Source organism: Tursiops truncatus, chromosome 4 (assembly GCF_011762595.2).
Source record: "Tursiops truncatus isolate mTurTru1 chromosome 4, mTurTru1.mat.Y, whole genome shotgun sequence".
Classification (NCBI taxonomy): Eukaryota; Metazoa; Chordata; class Mammalia; order Artiodactyla; family Delphinidae; genus Tursiops; species Tursiops truncatus.
Genome location: NC_047037.1, coordinates 95,399,292 through 95,423,158, shown reverse-complemented (window position 1 = coordinate 95,423,158; position 23,867 = coordinate 95,399,292). Strand labels below are relative to the sequence as shown.

General features: G+C 34.2%; 1 protein-coding gene across 22 annotated transcripts in view; it reads right to left on the bottom strand.

Moving 5' to 3' along the window:
* The window catches only part of SENP7 (SUMO specific peptidase 7), a 171,753-nt gene that overhangs the window by 4,106 nt on the left and 143,780 nt on the right, over nucleotides 1-23,867 (bottom strand). For 21 of the 22 annotated variants that reach the window (XM_073804290.1, XM_073804289.1, XM_073804288.1 and 18 more), the window contains 10 exons: nucleotides 17,459-17,638; nucleotides 16,006-16,268; nucleotides 14,152-14,285; nucleotides 12,621-12,737; nucleotides 8,764-8,886; nucleotides 4,630-4,722; nucleotides 3,874-3,998; nucleotides 2,491-2,540; nucleotides 767-810; nucleotides 602-670 (listed from right to left, as the gene is read on the bottom strand). In XM_073804290.1, coding sequence (XP_073660391.1) covers nucleotides 602-670; nucleotides 767-810; nucleotides 2,491-2,540; nucleotides 3,874-3,998; nucleotides 4,630-4,722; nucleotides 8,764-8,886; nucleotides 12,621-12,737; nucleotides 14,152-14,285; nucleotides 16,006-16,268; nucleotides 17,459-17,638 — 1,198 coding nt within the window. The other variant, XM_073804298.1, reaches the window with a different exon arrangement.

The window sequence follows — 23,867 nt, the reverse complement described above, 5'->3', positions numbered from 1 at the left end:
ATTTCACAAAAATGGAAAAACACTTGCTGCCAAATATATGGCCTCCAGCCACATTTCAAAAGACTTAAACCTTAACAGCACAAATTATAATATGAGGCTTCAAAAGTGCTACTTTAAATAAAATCATCTGAGTTTCAAACTAAAAGCCAGACTTTTTTCAACAACTCAACTTTCACAAATCATATACATAAGTCACTTATATTACAAAGTAAACTAAACAAATTATTTTTAAACTTTAGTTGCTAGTTTTTTCCAGATCCTGTAGGAAATTTAAAAATTACAAACACACATGCACACACAAAATAAGAATGTAAAAGAGTTCTTATTTTTTTCTAAAGTGTTAACTTTTGACAACCACTAATATTTGCAGTGCTCCTTTGTAAAATTATGACTTTTGTTCAATTGCGAATACAAATTCCAAATTGACTTTTGATATAATCCTTGAGAAATATTTTACACATAATGGGGATATTTGTTATTAATTAGATTTACAGGCCTCATCTAAATAAATAATAAAATATAATTCCTGATATAATCTTTTCAGTAATTCTTAAGGCAACTTAAAAATTATTGAGATTTTAGTAAAATTGTCATTACTTACTCTCGTAAATTCTGGACTGTGTTTTGTACAGAAGCAGCTTTCAAGGAGTCTAGTATGAGAATGCATGGCCTATGAAAATCACAGGAAGAAATCAAGATGTATATATTCCTATATGAAGTAAACCTATGTATCTGAAAAGACTCTATTATTATAGCATGTACATACCTTTTACACATTTTCTTTGGTACTGACATATTCATCTCAGGACTCTGAAATAACATGAATTTTTACGACTTTGCAATTAAAGCTAGTGTGAATAAATTAATATTCAGTTACTCTTTAAAATGTTTCAAATAGGGACTTCCCCGGTGGCACAGTGGCTAAGACTCTGTGTTCCCAATGCAGGGGAGCTGGGTTCGATCTCTGGTCAGGGAACTAGATCCCACATGCATGCCGCAACTAAGAGTTTGCATGCCACAACTAAGGAGCCCGTGTGCCGCAACTAAGGAGCCAGCAAGCCACAACTAAGGAGCCCTCAAACCACAACTAAGGAGCCCTCAATCCACAACTAAGGAGCCCACCTGCCACAACTAAGGAGCCAACGAGCCACAACTAAGGAGCCCACAAGCCGCAACTAAGGAGCCCACGAGATGCAACTAAGACCCAGCACAACCGAGTAAATAAATTAAAAAAAAAAAGAAATAGAAAATGTTTCAAATAACTTTAAAATTGAAATTTCAAATAAGAGTTCTTTTCATCATCTAAAGTGAGCCAACTTCATTTTTTTTTTAATTTATAGATTTCTTATACTGGTGAAACAGTAGTTTATGCACTTTTACATGTGACCTCAAGAAGTTATGGAGCTTTAACATGGTCTAAAAAACAACATGGAACTTGAATTACTTCTATTCAGAGTTGCCATCTTAAGCAAAGATGAAGAAGTTAACTGAACCTGCCCTTATACACATTCTCTTAATTCAGTATATGATATCAATAGAGACAGACTTCTTCCCTTTGAAGCATAAGAAGCAGATTATTAATGTATACTAAGGGACAAGAGATGAGGTATTTTGTTATTTTTGTTGATAAATTTAAGAATCAATAGATCAAACTTTCTTTAATATGCAGAACTTCTCAGCACCTTTATTATTCTAATATAACAGTGAATCTCTAAGAGAGGAATAGGACACAGGGTTTACCCAACTTAACTGACCTTAGAATCCTTTTTATCATAAACTGCATCTTAGAACAAGTATTCCATGGAACCCAATTTGGGAAACCTGGCTCTAGAGGCAAGAAGGAACTCCCCTATTCTGCTGCTGTGACATCAGAAAAGGAAACCTCCTTCCTTCTGCCCACCCCGTACCAGTGACAGTAAAGACACAGGCCTATGCCAGGGAGGCTGCTGCTGTCTGTATGTATTAAAAAATAATTAGGTTTCTACCTTAATCAATTAAGATACCAAATCTAGACCATGAATATCAGTTTAGAGGTCCATTTAAAGAAAAGTTAACAGTAACTATCTTAGCCTCAGGAGTCGTATGGACTGACCATGAGTCTACTTTGAATGATTTATACCAACAATTTACAATAATAGAAAGTGGAATATAAAATATAGGTAATTAATTACTCTGAGTGCAAAAACTGATGACATAATGAAGAATAAAAGTACATTTTTCCATAGAAACTGAAAAAGTAGTCGACCAAGATGATCAGATAAACTATAAACAAACCTAGGGAGTTAAAGTAAGCTAAACAGATGCAAAAAGAATAATTTCTCTTGTTCTCTTTACTACCCCAACGAAATATTCCAAAGAATCATAAAACAGCATAATTTAATTATGGTACACCAATATCCATCATAGCCCACCTAGCTATGCCCTATTTTCCAGATAAAATTGTTATATTCATGAGTTTTCCTTCCTTCACATTTATAAAAACACACTTACTTGAGAATCTTCTGTACCCAAGGATGCTGAAGAAGTATGCAGATCATTATCTAGTTAGAAATAACAAAACAGTTATGTGTGTTTATTTTATGTCTAATACAAAGTATTTAGATAAGTTTAAATTGTAATTTGTATGCATAGTAGTAATTAAAGGGAAAAAATACCTGGGAACTATTTAATTTTTTTTATGGTTAATGTTACAAAAAAATTCAATCGATGGATAAAACTGACAATGCTTAATTGGCTGTCATCACACAATACATACACCCCAGAGCCAAAACTTGAAATACCAGTTAGCTGGGGCCAGTTTCCTGTAAAAAGACAATCTTCATAGATTGCTTACTTATCAAAATCTCTGCTGTTTTAATATTACTATTGCCTAGTAATAGTTCTTCTAACATATGATCATAGAGTGTTGCATAAATACACTTTTGCAGCATAGGAGGATTAGACAAAATAGAAAGTAATCAGTTGCTTTATCAGTCTTTCTTTCTCCCCCACAAGAGATAGGTTTTGGCCAGTATTAACGGTAATGGCTATTATTAATTCTGCTTGCTGCTTAGGCTACAGCTATAAAATACAATTTGATTTTTTTTTTCCTCAAAGAAAGTAGGCTTATTTGCTTACTTAAGATCTGGGTTGTAACATAAGAAAAATCATGGAAGAATTATAAGAGACCCGCAACTACCTAGCCAAATTACTAGTGTCAACAGGAATTGTGTTAATTTATATTAAGAAAAAGAAAAGGGCTTCCCTGGTGGCGCAGTGGTTGGTAGTCCGCCTGCCGATGCAGGGGACACGGGTTCGTGCCCTGGTCCAGGAGGATCCCACGTGCCGCGGAGCGGCTGGGCCCGTGAGCCATGGCCGCTGAGCCTGCACGTCCGGAGCCTGTGCTCCGCAACGGGAGAGGCCACAGCAGTGAGAGGCCCACGTACCACAAAAAAAAAAAAAAAAAAGAAAAGAAAAAGAAAAAAGGGGAGATTTCAATCTATGCCTTGAATTCTTAGAAAGATTATTTTATAAAAGATTTATAAAATAAGATTTATAAAATAGATTTATAAAAATAATTTATAAAAATATAAATATTTTATAAAATATTTTATAAAAATAATAATTTATAAAAAAAGATTTATAAAAATAATCTTTTAGAAAGATTATTTTATAAAAACTGCTATGATAAAACTTGATATAACAGTAAAACCTGACAATTACATTTTGTTTATACATGAGTCTTGAGTATCTATCATGAAAATTTCAGACATTTCTTCTAATAAACTAAATGATAAGAAATAATTATACTATCCTTTAACTTCATATTGTTCTCTATAATCATTTTACTGTTGCCAACATTATTAAAAACACCATCCATATTAAGTTTATCACCTATTGTTTTGTTGTCATGTTGGGATTGCTGAGCCTGGGAGTGCTGGGATATAGTTTGTGGAAAATCTTCATACACAGCTTCTTCTAACCATGGAAAACAAATGACTGCAAGATACCAGTGAGACCTGTTGAAAAAGAAATATAATCTTAATAACACAAAATCTAAACAATGTAGAAGAATACGTTCTAGAACTATAGCTGAGAAGGTGGGTATAACAAACATCAATTTTGAAGAAGTCCACTGTGGTATCTGAACACGATTCCAAAACTAATTTAAAAAGCACTAAGACTTCTTAGGATAAAATCTGAGTAAGTCAAACTCATTTACTTTTATATAATTAGTGTTTCCTGTTGAGAATCTGCTTTAATAAACAAACAAAGAGACTTATAGCATCACCTTTTTTCTGTTAGTGCTTAAAGAGCTTGTTCTCTTAAATATTTGAAAATTTATCCTAAAAGCTTTTGATTGTTTTGTTTAGAAAATCTTTTCTTGAGTCCCACCTCAAAGTAAACTGAATGTCTAAGCCATTATAGTCTTGTGGGCATTTGTCATTTTTTTCCCCCACTATTTACAATATAAGTACTGTCAAACCAAAATCCAAGATAAACTCATTATTTTAGCTAGTTCTTTAGAAAAAAATTAAAAATAATACCTGGGTTTATCTACCCATACTTTTTACTGATTATTAATCTAAAAATGCACAAAGTATGTTTCTGTACTCTCCGATTTTTTTTTAAATAATCTGAAATACTCACGACTCATTTACAGGCACAAAGATGTAATCTTTATTAAAGATGTTTATGTGACGAGTCCATGTTCTTACTCTCTTATGTCTTCTCTGAGCCATTCTGGGAACAAAAAGATAGACATATTTGATAGATAAAAAATTAAAAATTTAAGATAAGGATTTCAGGGATCTTTTTTATACACTGAAAAATGCTAGCTTTAGTTTATTTAACCATCTTCTTCAAGGTACATAATATTTAACAGACTAGAAAATTATCTCATTTTATTAACTCCTGGCTGTTTTTAAATATGATCACTATTTATAAACAATAAAGTATGGATAAAAGAAAGGCAGCAATTCATAAAATGCTTTACAGATGCCAAAAGTGTCTCAGCAACTGAATATAAATAGCTATACCTATTTATTCTATTTAGTTCCACCTGGGCTGATATAAAATATTATCATTAAACCTTAACAGAATTGTCTAAATGTTATATCTGTGATAAGGGAGGTGTTAAAACTTAATGGAAGAGGAGGGATGAGGTATATAGTCTTAGATTTTTAAAGATGAGACTCATCTCCCTTTATTTCATTTATAAGAATATTATAGGACAATGAGTTTTAAGCATACCCATTATCCATCCTTTATTTCTTTGACAAATATTTATTAGGTTCCTAAGAACAAATAATGAAAATCACTCACACTGCCCTAAAAGGATTTACAAAATAATGAAGGCAGAAAAAGACTACAACAAATAATTAAAATATAAGTGTCATAAAGGATACAAAGGAATTATGGTGATGGCATCTAGGAAAAACATGAAGAAAAGGGTTGGGACACATGAATAATAATTCCTTTTCTTTACCTCATTAGGGAAGTTAAAGAAGGAAGATATCAAACCAAGTTTGGATGTCAAAAAAGGTTCTAGGAAAGGGATAGCATTTCACAGTGGCATAAAGGAGATGGTGATATGTGACTTCTGGCTCAGTCCCACGAAGGACCTCTTTTTAGTCAGAAAATTAAACAAATCATCAAGTTCTTAAACATTTACATACCAAGTAACACAGGAAACAGACATCTTTGCCCTATCCCTGTCCATGTGAATATCTAACCAAACTCACAGGAGTAGACATTGGGAGTAAGAATGGGGCTAAAAGATGAGGTAGGAATTAGTCACTATGCAAAAGATTAACTTCATAAAATAATGAGTCATATGTTTACCAAATTTTCTTATTTCAAAATGACCCAACCATTACAACGATTATAAATTATTATTTTTACCTAGTGCAGAGTCTCTTAATTTGTTTTCCTTCTGAAAGATCTTAAGGATAGACACCTGGTTTTCTTTTGTCTTGTTATGTTGCTGTTTGATAGATTTCCTGATTATGCTAACCTTATTTGATTGGGAATACATTAGATATTGGATGGGGCAAGGATGACAGGAGAGAATACGGGGGCCGCAATATAATCGCTTATTCTCTGTTCCTAACTGCATGGAAAATCCTCAACTAATGTCTAACAGTTCTTTCCCCATTCAGTAACATACATTATTATGTTTTATTATGAGTTCCTAGTATGTTCTAAGAATTGAGCAAAATGCACCAGGCATAGAGTAGAAAATAAGACAGATGAAATCCCTGACCTCATGGAGCTTGTATTTTAGAATAAGAAACAGAAAATGAACAAACAAACAAAAAAATGATTAGAGATCATGTTGTAAAATAAATTTAAAAGTGCCAGAAGAAGAAATTTCTGTCAGAAAACAGGAAAGAGCTTAAGGATATTTGAAAACTGAAAGGAGGTAGGCTGAACTGAAGTGCTATAAATGAGGGGAGAGAATGCTGCAAGATGAGTTTAGGGACATGGACAGAAGCAGATCTTGCAGGATCTCATAAACCACAGTAATGACTTTGTGAAACATTTAGTCTGCTATTTCCTAACACTAGCAGTTTGAGCTTCCTGTAGGATTTACTGGCCATAAATTATGCTTTGTATCCCCTGTCACTTTGCTTCTGGGTTCTTTTTCTTTTTTAACCGATGTAGGGATTCTTTGTGTGAATACTAATTGTATACATATCAGGCTAAGCATTAGTATGAGTATTTGTGTGTGTGTATATGTAGGTATGTGTTCATATGTATATGTGTATGTGTATATATAAATATATATTATGCATAAGATACATATAAGATCTATCTTACACTGGAAGATGCCACTCATCTAACTCAGTTCTGTATTATGTTTATATATGATCATTCATGCAACATCTAAATTTTTTCTAATTTTTTAATTAAAAATTTTTTTTAATACAGCAGAATCTACCTTTTCATTTCCTCAGTTTCTACGTGGGTATGCCAAATGCATAATCTCCACACTGACTAGTAATCTTAAAACAAAATGTGGGATTAAGTGCATGGTGCCAACCATCTGTTTCTATACTCATAAAATAGAAGAGGAGGGCATCAGAAATGTTAAATATCAAATTTATTTAATAAATCTTCCCCTTCCATATATCCCTCTCCATTAACCCTGATTATCAGGAATATTTTCAGATTGTGATTTTCTCCTTAGTTGACCCTGGCAGGCCTTGTCTACCAGCACAAATTCCAAATCCATAAAGACACTCAAAATATAGATGACTACACATCTCAGTTTGTATAGGACAGCCCCAGTATACATGGGTTGCCCAGCGTAGCTATTAATAAAGCCTCCTTTTATTCTCTCAAGTGTCCCAATTTAGGCCATAAATTATATAGTTGCAATATTAAAAACAACAGACAAAGCTTGAACTTTGAAACTGGAAAGCTATATCCAACTTCGGATAACTTATCTAACTTCTTTAAGCTTCAATTCATAACAATAATGGCATTATGTCATAAGACTACTGTAGAATCAAACAAAATAACGTTATGTTCACTGCCATGGCTCCAAGCAGGTACTCAATAAATGTTAATACTCTCTCTATTCCTATCCTCCTTCTCCAACAATACAAGAAATTCAGACAGTTTACCCATTTAATCATCTTCTTACTTGCCTATTATTCCTATTATTTTAAAGGGATGAAACAGCTCTCACAGCCATTTTTTCAAAGGCAGTCCAGTATAACAAAAACATCTCTGGATTAGAGGTTAAAAGATAAAGATTTAAGTACCAACCAGTTCTGTCACTTACCAGAGTTCTGCCAATCTTTATTGGCCTGCTTCCTCATCTGAAAAATGCCTTACATACCTAAAAGCACTGTTATGGGAAGAAATAATGTACAAAAATGTACCTTGTAAAGTGGTAGACAAATGCTTACATTAACTTTTTAAAAAATAAAAACTCTTAATTTTACCATGGGCCTACCATATAGATTATCACACGAATTGTTAGGGGCAGGGAGAGGGGTGAAGTGGCTCCAGGCTCACAACTATCCAAGTTACTGCTAAGATACAAGAATTACTCCTTCCTCCTTTTCGCCTAGCCCCATCCACTGCTCTATAGGTTTTAGAATTAATCAAAAAAATACCTGGACAGAAATTCAGCTGATTTGTGGGAACATGGTATTTTTATAATGTTACACCAGTTTAATTAAATAGTAGTATGTTAGTGAGGGTCCAACCAGGAAAACATAAACCTCCCTATATATTTAAGACAGATAAAATGTAATGCAAATAATTGGCTACAGTGGTGATAGAAAAAGCGCAGTGCCACAAAAGGAAATCAGTGAGGCAACCAGAGCTTAGCATAGTAGGACAATGCTACACCCTTATGCTGAAGGGCAAAGTGAAGAAGTAGTACCTCCAAATGGAAGCTAGAGCTCTATCAGGTCTGTCCAGTGAAAGAAGGACCCACAGAGGAACTAGAACCACTACCAGAATAACTGCCCAAGGCAAAGAGGGTAAGGAAGAAACATCCTGACTTCTTCTTTCCTTGCCTCCCAACCTCCAATATCCCCCACAAAACATGCAATTGGAAATGCAACCAGTAAGAGTCAGCCTCCCTGTGATAGGGAACAGAACAGTGGAAGGGTAAGAAATGCCTCTCAGAGCAAACAGGCCCAGCACCTGCAAAAGTGGTAATACTGCTCACTCTAGGAAATACTGTAAGAAGTTATTTCACTAAGTCCATCAAAATAGCATGTTTTCCTCTTAAAACTTAAGTACACTGAAAGACTGACTTACGAAAGATTTGGATTATCTTCTGTTAAATTATTTTCCTTTCTTGTCAAGCATTTGTAGAAAAAGCTACTAAAAATGTGACTTCGTTCAACAAGTTCATCTGACACCTTCTCCAATATAAGATACCTGCAAAGTAACACCACAAAAGTAAATTATTTTTAGATTTTATCCGGTCTTCCTCCAATTATCTGTGTTCTGAAAATCTTCATTTTTATGTCCTATTAGAGTCAAAGCAATCTTGCAATTTGCTCTGATTTCAGCTTTTTTTTGTTCTTTAGTTACCTCACCTTCTATCAAGATCAATTAAAGCAGAAATTTTCCACATATTCATTTACTTAACAAATATTTCTCAAATTCCTAATATGTGCCAAGCACCATATTTATACTAGCAACATAAAATGAGAGGGGGCAAAAAAAATTCCTGCTCCCGTAGAGCTTACAATCCAGAAGAGTGACGGTACAAGGACATATTAATCGAATAATCATGCAATCAAATACAAAACTGAAACCATGACGCTCCTAAATAAATCTAGAGAAATTTTAATAACTCTGAGACATGACTAATCTCTAAATCCTTTGTCCATTTCTTTACTAAAAGAATTCTTCAACACAAGTTTATAATTCAATCACTTAGTGATTAAATCTCTCATAATTAGAGAACTCTACTATTGTTAATAGTTTATAAAGGTCCAAAAATGATCTTGGGATTGTTTTTTTAAAAAAACATAAAAGACAAACACAACTTGAATTTTTTTTAATGTGGTTATGTGGAGGGTATACTATGTGGAAGGTGACACACAGAATGCTTTTGGTGTGCTGCTTAAGGTAAAGTATTCTTTACCTTAATCTGAATAGCGATAACATGGGTACACACATATGTGAACATTCATGAGCTATACACTTAAAATTTGTGCACTTTCCTATTTGAAAGTTATTCATCAATATTAAAAATAAATAGAAAGTAGTTTAAAAAATAAAGTAGAATCCCCTCTGAAAAGAAGTCAGAGAGTCAGAGATACAGGCAGGTTCAGTGAAAAGGAAGTATAGAAAAATACTCTTAGAACTGAATTTGAAATAAAATTATATTAGTTAATTCCAATAAAACATATCAAAATTAACATCAAAGATGATCCAATTCATCTCACAAAATATAAATTTGACACTATTTAGGAATACAAAAATAAGTAAGATATAAGATGCTCAACCTTTAGAAGGAAAATAATCATAATGCTACCCAATAACTTTAAAATAAGGCAAAATATTATATGAACCATAAAAGAGATACAAGTAAGGTATTATGAGAGTTAATAATATCTGTTTAAAACCAGGAAAAGTTTTCAAGAAGATAACCCTTGTGAGGAAGCTTGATAGAGGAATAAAATTTCAACAGGTTAAGATAAAAAGAATATTCCACGAAGCAAGAGTAACATGGCATTAAGGCAAAAGAGTGAATAAGGATGGGCTTTGTTTAGTAAACTGTTTATAATTCAGTTTTGCTGGACTATGTAATAGGTTCAGGGTTATAAGTAGATGGCAGAAAAGACAAATTAGTGTCATATTATCAAGACACTCAAATGCCTGACTGTGTTTGAACTCATTTTGACAGGTAGTAAGAAATTAATAAAAGTTTCTAGTGAGAATTGCATTCATGGAGTAAAGAATAATAATGGTGGTAATAATATACTTAACAGATAGGAAAACAGAGACAAAGGATATAAGGAGACTGTTTTAAAAGAATAATAATTTAGGTAAGATAAGTAGTACTAAAAAGATCATGATGACAAAAGAAAGACAATAAACAAATTTGAGAGACCGAATCTACTACTCAGGCAACTGAGTATGTAGAGAAGGAAGGGAGGGTGAAGAGTCAATGATAATGAAAACTTTACTCCCAGCCAAGATGGAATAACAGGGATCAGACTTACACTCCTATTTGAAACAAGCAAAAAATCAGACAAAACACATGAAACAATAGTTTTTAAAACACTGGACATCAGGCAACAAAGAACAGTGACCCTTGAGAAACGGTGAGCTCCGTAATTGCCTCAGCTTACTGCCTTGATAAGTTTCCAGGCTGCAGCACAGAAGGGAATAACCCAGGCGGAACATGGCAGATTCCCTGAGTTGAGGAGATGCTAAGAGTCAGGAGAGACTAAGGCAGCGAGAGTTTGCAGATCAGAATACTGGAAAAGAAAAAGCACTATAGACAGAGAACTCCAGACATCTGCAGAGTCCTCCTCAAGAATTTAGCAGAATATTGATCACTGCATGTACATAAGGAAAATACCTAAGACTGGGGAAAGAACTATCTGAAAAAAGTAGAGGGAATGGTACCCAGCATTCACGCAGGTTGTGGGAATACTGCCTGCTGCTACCAGCCAGGCTGGAAAACCTCATAATTCATGAAGCACTGAGTAGAGTATTCAGAAGGGTCTTTCCTCAATAGTGGGGATTAATTTGTTGGGCTCGCTTAACAAACCTTAAAAAGCAAGATCCTTAAAAGCATCAAACTGTTTCCAAATAATCTGTCTCAAAACACAATTCAAGAATATTTATAGGAATATACCAGCACCCAGTAAAAAAATCACCAGACATGCAAAAAAGAAGAAAAAAAAATACCACTCATAATGAAGAGAAAAATCAGTCAACTGAAACCAACCCAGAACTGACAAGGACACTAGAATAAGTAGAAAAAGACATTAAAACAGTTGTTATATAATAATTATATTCCATATGTTCAAAAAGTTAGAGACATGAAAGATATAAAAAAGATCCAAACAGAACTTCTAGAGATTAAATCTACAATGTCCAAGATGAAGAGTAGACAATAACGTGAGATTTTTGAGCCTATCCTTAGTAGAATAAGGATAGCACTCTTAGTAAAACAATAGGGCTGAAATAATATGATAATAATAAATTGGTTTGGGAAGGGTCAGTGAAATAATTAGGAGACATCTTGAAATGTTAGAAATGTAGGTATAGGGATAGAGTACAAAATGAGGGCTAGAGACAAATTACCACTGCATGAAAGTTTCTTTCTTACACATTCCTTCAGCTTGGCTATATAAAAAGTTGAAAACTATTTTTAATGGAATAGTATATGGATTTTTAAAATGACAGCTAACTTTTACAGCACTTAAAGACACAATAGAGAACTACAGAGTTGTTTCTTTCTGGTTCCCAAAGTGATCTGTAATTATATAAGTACTTCCTTCACTATAATAATACTATAGTCCAAGAAGTATCAGTCAGGGACTTCCCTGGTGGCGCAGTGGTTAAGAATCTGCCTGCCAATGCAAGGGACATGGGTTTGAGCCCCAGTCCGGGAAGATCCCACATGCCATGGAGCAACGAAGCCCATGCGCCACAACTACTGAGCCTGTGTTCTAGAGCCTGTGAGCCACAACTCCTAAGCCTGAGTGCCACAACTACTGAAGCCAATGCGCCTAGACCCCGTGCTCTGCAACAAGAGAAGCCACCTCAATGAGAAGCCCGCACACTGCAACGAAGAGTAGCCCCCTCTCGCCGCAACTAGAGAAAGCCCATGCGCAGCAACGAAGACCCAACACAGCCAAAAATAAATAAATAAAATCTAAAAAGAAGTATCAATCAATAGCAAGGAAAAACGAAAACAAATAAAACAAAACAACAGTAACTCTTCTGAAGTATATAGTATCTATGGGAAGTAAAGGAATGAAACTGAATTAGCACCAGAAAACTTCGGTAGACAAAAATTTTCAAATCTGAAATTTTGGCAGGTTATTTTTAGCTAGAGTTAAAATACTTCAGAGATAAAGATATTTAATAGTCACATCAAAACCTGTAAAACAAATGACAAGATCATTTATCATTGTACTTACTTAAGGTAGAAATCAATGATTACATCATTAAGAAACTCTCCTTCTTCTAAGCACTCCAGATCTTCATTAGTTACTCCTAAGCCCCCTTTAGTAGGTGGTGGAGGATATACAATCAACCTTAAAAAGTAAAAATAAAATTATAATATACTAATATTGAAAACTCTAGTGTCAAAGGGATTTGTTATATAGGACAATAACAGGGCAGTAGCATTCAATAACTAAAATGTGTAGGGTAAAAAATATTTGACATGATACAAGCAATTATATTTTCCTTCCTTTGTTTTCACAAGCTACTAATAGTACTCTCATTGAGTATCTTTTCATTTCCAATCCTTCCCATGTGGGCTAGTCTCAGTATTTGTCTAATCAATAGGTTATCTCACAGTCAATGACAATACCGTTGAGGATGTCTCTCTTCTGTACAATTTTTAACTTTCAACAAAATGAAGTAATAAACCATAGAAGATTCTCCTACACTCCAGTTTCCAATGCTAAGTTTGAATCCCCAAGACTAAAAGAGTCAACGGTCAAAAACAATGCTCTCCTACTGGTGGCTAGTCTACACCAGCAGCTGGACAATGAAGAATTACCGTGGGAGCTTAGGAGGCAAGTTTCCCATAAAAAAGTGCTTACGATGCATAACTTAAAGAGAACATAAAGGATATAAATAATTAGAGCACAACCAGAAAGAAATGGAAAACAAAATGACAACTAATTAGGCATTTTTCCTTTGGCACCCTCTCTTAAAGCTCAGACATAAGAGCAGTTGTGAGTTCTGACTATAATCTTGGAACAGACAGGGTGGTACTCATTGCACAACTACAGTCAATAATAAAGGTATAATATGTACTTGTTGAACTAGAAAGATTCAAGAAGATAAGAATCATCTGCAGTTGATTTAATCTTGGTAACCGTGGCACCTAAATGAAATAACACAGGAAAATTTTAAGGGCTAAAATGAAAGTTACTATTTTATTGGCTATTTCCCTATCCTGTGCTTTCCTTTGTTTTTTTTTTCTTTTTTTAACAGAGAAAAGGAATCTTGAAGAGGAATAGAAATCACTCTCAAGTGCACAGACTCCCTTATGCTGCCTTACCACCATGAGAAGACATATAAAAGACGAAACACGAACAAAGAAGTACTTCTGAAAGGGAAGTTCTGATAAAGTACCCTAAATTGAGGCACACATTAATAAGCAATTTCAGTTTCCCTATTATATATTCAGATATGGAATACACATTCTTAAAAACCATACTCTTCTATTCAAATATTTTCAATAAATGCTTTAATCTTACCACATTTGACATCTTGGCTACCATTTCTGTCTTATTAACATAAAACTAAATGAAATGGCATTGATTGTTTTCTTAATAATTTTTTTAACTTTTTAATAATTATTTCTATTATTAACTGTCAGCAAGAAAGTAAAACTCAAAACATTTAAAAAGGAAAAGTACTTAAAATCAGCAATGTGAATGAAAACTACTAATTTGCCCACCTATTACAAACGGGATATGACACAGTACATACTTCTGAACAGGTCCAGTGGGCCTGACTTCTCGCCATTCTTCATCTGGATTCGATGTAATAGAAAGTGAGTAGCAACCACTACTTTGCTTCTGCAGTAAGGTGTAAGTAGGCTTGGCTGTATCTGTATTTGAGGGCTGACAGAAAATGGCAAAGAAAAAGGTCTTATATGTGCACAAACACGTATTAACTCTCAAAAGGACAAAGTCAAAAGTTAGACTGGTAAGAGAAAATGTGACTAAAAGAAATATTGATACATACCAATGAGTTATATATATACTCTTAGAATTTCTATAAAGATATAACTAAATCAAAATAATACTTTGGATCAAAAGATACTATACAATGATCAAAGTTTAACCTGAAGTGTTACTTACAGGTCTGGCTTTATAATTAACTTAGGAATCTGAAAACAGTATTCATTTTGTTCAAAATGAACAAAAGAGGTGATAGGTAGTAGGAAAAAATTTAAATGAGAGACTGAAGAGTTTATAAGAACATAAGTTGATATTTTATTATTAAATGGAAAACTATGATACAAATTTGTATATACAATGTAATTACCAGGCAAAATTTTTACAACATTATGCAAAAGACAGTGGTGAAGGCTTACATCTTGACTTCCACTAATGTGGCTTTCTACAGACCTTTAAAAAACCAGCTTAGCCCCAGACCAAACCCACATGAGTGTGTGTGTGTGTGTGTGTGTGTGTGTGTGTGAGTGTGTGCACACGCCCATGTCAGAGCAAACTTAATAAATGCTTTTCTTTCTAGAGGTATTTGGCAGAGATACACAAGCCACATGTGTATTAGCGACCTTCTATAAAAATAAACACAGTATTTTAAAACTTACCATTAATTGTTCCAAGATAATTTTAGACTTATATTGATAAAAGAATTGCAAAAAACAAATAAGCCTCTCACAGATCCCCCTAATATTAACATCTTTTTAAACCACAGTACAATTATTAAAACTAAGAAATTAATGTTGGTATCATACTACAAACTAAACTACAAACTTTATTCTGATTTTACTAGTTTTTCCGCTAACAAATTTCTTTTGTTTCAGGATCCTACAATTCCTCAATCTTTCCTTGTCTTTCATGACCTTGATATTTTTTAAGACTGCTGGTCAGTTACTTTGTAACTGGGTTTGTCTGATTTTTCTCACAATTAGACTGAGGTTATACAATATTGAGAAGAACACCACAGAAATGATGTACTCTTCTCCGTGCATGATGTGACAGGTACATTAGGTCAATATATCTTACTACTGGTAATGTTAACTTCAATCACTTGGGTTAAGGTGATGTCTGCAAGGTTTCTCCACTGTAAGTTACTACAGTGGAGAAAAAAAAGTTACTTCTTTTTTGTAATTAATTAATATTTGGGGTGAGAGATTGATATTGTACACATATCCTGTTTTCCCTTAAGTTTTCATCCATTAAATTTAGCATCCCTCTGTGGACCTTACCTGCAACAATCATAACTATGATTTTTCTAGAGGTGGTTTTATATTTCTCTTGTTCCTTTTACATTTATTAATTGCAACACTTTTCTAAGAAAGAATTGTCCCTTACCCACCTTTTTTTATGTTTTCATTCATCCATTCAGTTATTTATTTGTATCAATATAGATTAATTGGCATTATATCTTATTTTTTCATAATAATCACAGGCTATCATTACTGATTTTGTTGATCTAACTGTTCCAGCTCTGGCACTGGGAGTTCCTTTAGGTTGGTTCCTGTGCTCTTTTGACAAAACACAGCATTCTGAAATCATGCTCATTTCAAAAAAAGAATTTTTATCGAACTGCCTCCCTCCCCCTCACTAATTATATTAATCATATGCTAACCTGAGATATTGATTTCATCTTCATTTCTTCAGCAGTAGCAACAGGGAAAGAACAAGTTGAAGCACAGTAATAATGAATAAAAGAGCTTTCTTTTGAAGAGAGGTTCTGAAATAAAGGAAGTGCTTGAACCCAAGACAGTGGATAAGAAAGCTCTAATTCTCCATTGGCTGTACTTATTTCTGTCATAATGTCTTGCAATTTCAATTCTTCTCTCTGTGAAATAGAACTGTGTAGCTCAAGGAAAATGAATTCAGTGGATTTTGCTATGAAAGAAAAAAGAAATCAGTTTTTATCAGTAGTGTTATTTTTCAAAGGGATTATAATTAAAATAATTATTAGTAACAATAAGGTTGGTATACAACTCAACAAACTATTTTGTATGTTAGTTAATAACCCAGGCAAATTAAATCCCAAAACAGGACATTAGTAACCTATAACCAAAACTCACAATTTTTAGACTCCTACTACATTAGAATACAAACTCCACAATGGTATTGACTGCTGCATCTCCAGTACCTGGCATTTACTAGGTGCTCTTAAATGTTTGTTAATGAATGTATGAATAAGTAAATGAATGATGACTAAGCAATTGTTTTTCTCTAGCCCTCTTCATATATCAAATCTACCAATTAAAACAATTTCCATTCAAACACTTCCTTCAAAATCATTTTCTCTCATCAAATGACATTCTCTCCTCCCATAATGATTATAAATGGCTTGTGTATTTTTCCAACTTCTCTGCTATTTAATCATGAATTTTCCCAATTAATTTGGAAGTAATGAGGACAGCAAAATAAGTAATTTTAAAGACATAAAATTTAGTTCACTACTTAACATCTTTAATGTGCAAGGGAGTAGGAGGGGAAATGGCAGAGAGATTAAAGAGATAAAGAAATTTACCAATTTGATTTACCCAATTCTAAACCAGACTCCTTTAGGAGCTGGAAACTAAACAAAGTTGGGAAATATCTCAAGATACTATATATTGATAGATAAGTGTTATGGGAGGACCAGAAAAGTATTCAACCCAGTCTTAGAAAAATGATACATAAGTAAATAAACTGATTTATCTTTTTTAGAAACTATAGAAAATGTTGAAGATAAAGACTTCTGTATTTTATTTGACTTTGCCACTGATTAGTTCTGTCACAGTTCATTATGAAATAAGGGCAAGAAACTCTTAAGACAGGTAGCCAAGGATGTCAAGTGACTAAAAGGTAAGGTAGTCCTTTTATTTTAGAAGATAATTTTAATCGGTTGAGTAAAATTAAAAGGAGAAATTAAATGAATAAAGTATCTTATGTAATATCAAGGGATAAATTATTTTGAATTCAATGAACTTATTTCAATTCAATGAAATAATTACATTCTACTAAATTATTTTAGAGGAAAATTACTTTATTTATAGGACTTCTCAGATTATCCTGAAATTTAGAAATCTTTTTATACTCACATTGCTGGCTTAACATAGAGTTTTCTAATTGGGTCTGAATCTCTTGAAGATAATTTGAGGAGACCCAAAGAAAGAGGATAGCATGACTTCTTTTACTGTGATCATCATCTTTATTTTTCCATAACCCAAACCGCTTTAAATGTGTAGTATCCACTAGCAATGAAATCTCATGCAGGGACACTGTAATAAATAAAAGATAACAAGGTAATAAATTAATCTATTTAGGAATACACTCCATATGCACTGTATGACTCCTCTTTAACACAATGTATTTTTTAAAAAGAATTATATGCAAGGTTTTTCAAAAATATCATTTCCAGTACATTTCAGTAAACTTGGCTGAAATACCTAAACAGGATTATTACAGTAAAAAAGATCACATAAATTAGAAAGGGTGTAAAAAATTTAAAAAAAAAATTAGAAAGGGCCAAACAATTTTTAAGTGATAATTAAATGTAGGAATTTAGCCTCTCACACTATATGATCTCGGACTATCTTATCAATGCAGAAAACTAAGCATAGTATAACTGAAAAAACTATATAATTCTATCTTGGTTAATACTATCAACCAAGACTGCAAATGCTATCATAAGCCACTTAACGCCTATTTTTCTTCTCCTCAAACATCTGCATTCCACTACACAGACCAGCCATTACCCAAAGATTCCCCAGAGTCATATGAGCTTCTGAAAGGTCTAGGATGCAATTTTTTTGGTGGCGCCTCCTGACTTCCTCTCTTCCTATCCTGTCATGTCCTATTCTAACCTACCTTCCCTCTTCTTTTACTCTCTATTTAGTGGCTCCTTTTTCTTTCTTTGTTTTTGATTTGTACGCCTTTTTTAAATTGAAATATAGTTGACATATAATGTTAGTTTCACATTACTACATAATGATTTGATATTTGCATACATTATAAAATGATTACTATGGTAAGTCTAGTAACCATCTGTCCCCATACAAAGGTATTACAATATTACTGACCATACTCCTTATGTTGTATATTACATTGCCGTTGCTTATTTATTTTATAAGTGGAGGCTTATACCTCTTAATCCTTTCCACTTATTTCTCCCAACTCCCCACCACCCTCCTCTATGGCAACCAGCTGCTTTTTTTCTTTATCTTTGAGTCTCCTTCCCTTTTGTTTTCAGATTCTACATACAAGTGAGATCATACTGTATTTGTCTTTGTCTGACTTATTTCACTTAGCATAATACCCTCTAGATCCATCCATGTTGTCACAAATGGCAAGATTTCATTTTTATAATGGTTGAGTAATATTCCATTGTATATATATATATATATATATATATATATATATATATAAAACACATCTTCATCCATTCATCTATTAGAGGACATTTATGTTATTTTCACACCTTGGCTATTGTGAACAATGCTGCAATGAACACTGGGGTACATGTACTTTTTCAAATTACTGTTTTGTTTTCTTTGAGTAAATACCCTGAAGTGAAATTGCTGGATCGCATGGCAGTTCTATTTTTAATTTTTTGACCAACCTCCATACTGTTTTCCATAGTGGCTGCATCAACTTACAATCCTAATGTGTGCCAACAGTGGAAGAGGTTTCCCTTTTCTCCACATCCTTTCCGGCACTTGTTATCTACTGTCTTTTTGATGATAGACATTCTGACCAGTATGAGGTGGTATCTCGCTGACAATTGGCATTTCACTGACAATCAGTGATGTTGAGCATCTTTTCATGTGTCTATTGGTCATCTGTATGTCTCCTTTGGAAAAATGTCATTCAGGTCCTCTGCCCATTTTTTAATAGGGTTGTTTGTTTTTTTGATGTTGAATTGTATGAGTTCTTTGTATATTTTGGGTATTAACCCCTTATCAGATATACGATTTGCAAATATTTTCTCCCATTTAGTAGGTTGTCTTTTCATTTTGTTAAAGGTTTCCTTTGTTGTGCAGAAGCTTTTTAGTTTGATGTAGTGCAACTTGTTTATTTTTGCTTTTGTTGCCTTTGCTTTTGCTGTCAGATGCAAAAAACTGCCAAGACCAATGTCAAGGAGCTTACCTCCTATGTTTTCTTCTAGGAGTTTTATGGTTTCCGGTCATACATTTAAGTTATTAAACCATTTTGAGTTGATTTCTGTATATAGTAGAGGTAGAGGTCCAGTTTCATTCCTTTGCATGTGGCTGTCCAGCTTTCTCAACACCATTTATTGAAGAAACTATCCTTTCCCTATTGTATATTCTTGGCTCCTTTGTTGAAAATTAATTTACCATATATATGTGGGTTTATTTCTGGGCTCTCAGTTCTGTTCCATTGATCTCTGTGTGTGTTTTATGCCTATATCATACTCTTTTGATTACTATAGCTTTGTAATACAATTTGAAATCAGGATGTGTGGTGCCTCCAGTTGTGTTCTTCTCAGGACTGCTTTGGGTATTTGGGGTCTTTTGTTGTTCCATACAAATTTTAGGATTTTTTTTTTCTATTTCTGTGAAAGACTCCATTAGATTCTGTGAAAGACTCCATTAGAACTTTGACAGGGATTACAGTGCTGTAGAACGCTCTGGGTAATATGGACATTTTAACAATATTCATTCTTCCAGTCTATGAACACTGTAACTCCTCCATTCTGAAAACTGTCAATGAAACTGGCAGCAAAGACAGACAGATTAAGTTAAAAGTAAAGAGTGAGAACCTTCAGAAAAACTTCTCAGCATTTCTTCCTCATGCAGCTCACAGCCCCAAATAGTTGATACTATTTCTGTGAAATCTAGATAGTTATCACTAATCCAAATGTTCCAAGCTCTTAATATGAAAGTTAAATATTCTTTAGGAGGGCTGCTTTAAAAAGATTCCCTTAAAAAAGCCGGGGGCGGCTTCCCTGGTGGCGCAGTGGTTGAGAGTCCGCCTGCCGATGCAGGGGACACGGGTTCGTGCCCCGGTCCGGGAAGATCCCACATGCCGTGGAGCGGCTGGGCCCATGAGCCATGGCCACTGAGCCTGCGTGTCCGGAGCCTGTGCTCCGCAACAGGAGAGGCCACAACAGTGAGAGGCCCGCGCACCACAAAAAAAAAAGAAGAAGAAAAGCCAGGGGGCATTTAACACCATCACAAGAAAAATTTACCTCATTAACAAATTTTCCCAAAATATTTAGTTTATTCTGTTACAGGGCTATGACAGACACTGAAAGCAGGAGTTGCCTATCATTTCTCCTAGCTACTGTTAGGGATTTTAGTAACAGGACCCTAATTTTATGAGGAAGCAAGATACCACCTCTTAAAAACTCTATTTCCTAGCTCCCTTTGCAAATAGATGAGTGGTCATTTGACTACATTCTAGCTAAGAAAATATAAGCAGAAGGTTAGGTGGTATGCACACCCAAGAAGACTCCTTAAAAGGGAAAGAGATAGGTGGTATGTATTCTTTCTACCATTTTTCCTTTCCTCCTGCTCTCTACCTGGAACATTACAACATGATGGCTGGACTTCCCTGGTGGCACAGTGGTTAAGAATCCACCTGCCAATTCAGGGAACATGGGTTCGGTCCCTGGTCTGGGAAGATCCCACATGCCACAGAGCAACTAAGCCTGTGCGCCACAACTACTGAGCCTGCGCTCTACAGCCCACAAGCTACAACTACTGAGCCTGCGTGCCACAACTACTGAAGCCCATGCGCCTACAGCCCGTGCTCCACAAAAAGAGAAGCCACCACAATGAGAAGTCCGCGCACTGCAATGAAGAGAAGCCCCCACTCGCTGCAACTAGAGAAAGCCCGCGCACAGCAACGAAGATCCAACGCAGCCAAAAATAAATAAATGAACAAATTTATTTTAAAAAAAACAAACACGATGGCTGGAGTATGAGCAGCCATATGGACCATGAGACAAACTAGAGGATGAAAGTCATGTGTCAGGGATGACAGAGTAAGAAAATGAAAGGAGTCTGGGCCTCTGATGACCAAATAAACATCATATCAGCCCTGTTCAGTCCACCTCTGGCATTCTTAAATGTGAATAAAAAATAAACTATTTTCTTTAAGCCACAGCCAAACATAATTAAGAGCTAATATAAATATGAATAAATCAAATTTTTCCCACAGCTGCTGCAGAAAAATAAACACTTAGACCCCTAGATTTCCCCACCTACAAAAACCTTTCACATGCATGCCTTGTTTTATTTATTTATTGGTTGCACCGGGTCTTAGTTGCAGTAGGCGGACTCCTTAGTTGCAGCTCTCCTGCTCCTTAGTTGCGGCATGTGGGCTCCTTAGTTGTGGCTCGTCGGCTCCTTAGCTGCAGCATGAGAACTCTTAGCTGCAGTATGCATGTGGGATCTAGTTCTTTGGCCAGGGATCGAACCCAGGCCCCCGTATTGAGAGCGTCTTAATCACTGCGCCACCAGGGAAGTCCCTGCATGCCTTGTTTAAAAAAAAAAAAATTTTTTTATATGGGAATTTAGCACAGACAGGATTTGAAGAAGCTAATATTTTCCTCTTCCATTATAAAATCGTAAACCCATTACCACTGACAAGAGTATTTTTCCAAAATTTTTAATTAAAATCACCTTTTAAAGATCATTTGGAGCTGATTCACTTTGTTATAAAGCAGAAACTAACACACCTTGTAAAGCAATTATACTCCAATAAAGATGTCAAAAAAAAATAATAATTTGCGAACTTCCCTGGCAGTCCAGTGGTTAAGACTCCACACTTCCAATGCGAGGGGCCTGGGTTAGATCCCTGGTCAGGGAACTAAGATCCCACATGCTGTGCAGTGTGGCCAAAAAAATATTTAAAAAATATATATATATATATATTTATATATATTCATTTGGGATAGAAAAGCTATAAAGAAAGCAACATTTGAAACAAAGCACAAAATATTAACGATGAAAACCTAAAGTATCATTTTTGATGTTTGTTTGTATCATAAGAATTTGAGAGGTAGCTCCATTACAAAGGTTTTTACCTATAGATTTTAGTTAGATGTAGTGGGACTACATCAAACTACAAAGCTTCTACATGGCAAAGGAAATCATCAACAAAATTAAAAGGCAACCTACTGAATGAGAGAAAATATTTGCAAGCCACATATCTGATAAGGGGTTAAAATCCAAAATATATAATGAACTCATACAACTCAACAGCAAAAAAACCCCAAACAATCTGACTGAAAAAAAGGCAGAGACACTGAAAAGACATTTTTCCAAGGAAAACATACAGATGGCCAACAGGTACACAAAAAGGTGGTCAACACTGCTACTCGTCACAGAAATGAAAATCAAAACCACTATGATATACCACCTCACACCTATTAGAATGGCTATTAACAAAAAGAAAAGAAATAATGAGTATTGGCAAGGATGTGGTAACAAGGAACTCTTGTGCACTTGTGCACTGTTGGTGGGAATGTAAACTGGTGCAGCCACTATGGAAAACAAAGCGTTCTCAAAAATATTTTTTTAATGATCCAGCAACTCCACTTCTGCATATTTATGCAAAGGAAAGGAAAACACTAATTAGAAAAAATATATATGCACTCCCATGTTAACTGCAGCATTATTCACAATAGCCAAGATATGGAAAAAACCTAAGTGTCCATCAATGGATGAATGAATATGTGCTAAATAATATGTGATATATATACAATGGAATACTGTTCTGACCAAAAAAAAAAAAAAAAAAAAAAAAAGGAACGAAATCTTACCATTTGCAACAACATGCCTTGAGGGCATTATGCTAAGTAAGCGAAATAAGCCAGAGAAAGACAAATACCCTATGACATAACTTATAGGTGGAATCTTTAAAAAAAAAAAAAAAAAGCTCATAGATACAGAGATCAGATTGGTAGTTGCCAGAAGCAGGGGGTGGACGAAATGACAGAAGGAGATCAAAAGATATAAATTTCCAATTATAAAATAAATAAGCAGTGAGAATATAATGTACAGCACATGGTGACTATTGTTAATAATACTGTATTGCATATTTAAGACCTATTGCATAGATCTTAAAAGTCCTCATCACACACAAAAAAATTTTTGTAACTATGTATGGGGATGGATGTTAACTTGACTTATTGGGGGAATCATTTTGCAATATATACAAATATCGAATCATAATGTTGTACACCTGAAATTAATATAATGTTGTACATAATTTATACCTCTATTAAAGAAAAAGAAATTGAGAGGTAGCTCTGTTACCCAGGTCTTTATCTACAGATTATAGCACTATTTTTATGAAGTTATTTCCTCTTGAATCACAGGCCTTGGTTTCTTTAAATAGCTAATATTATATTATTCCACAATAACTTATTAAAATTTCCTAATTAGGAATATCAGTATATTTATTTTTATATATTATATATGCCTTACATATTCTTACTATTTATAGTAGCTTCCTAATCATTAGATTCATTATTATAAC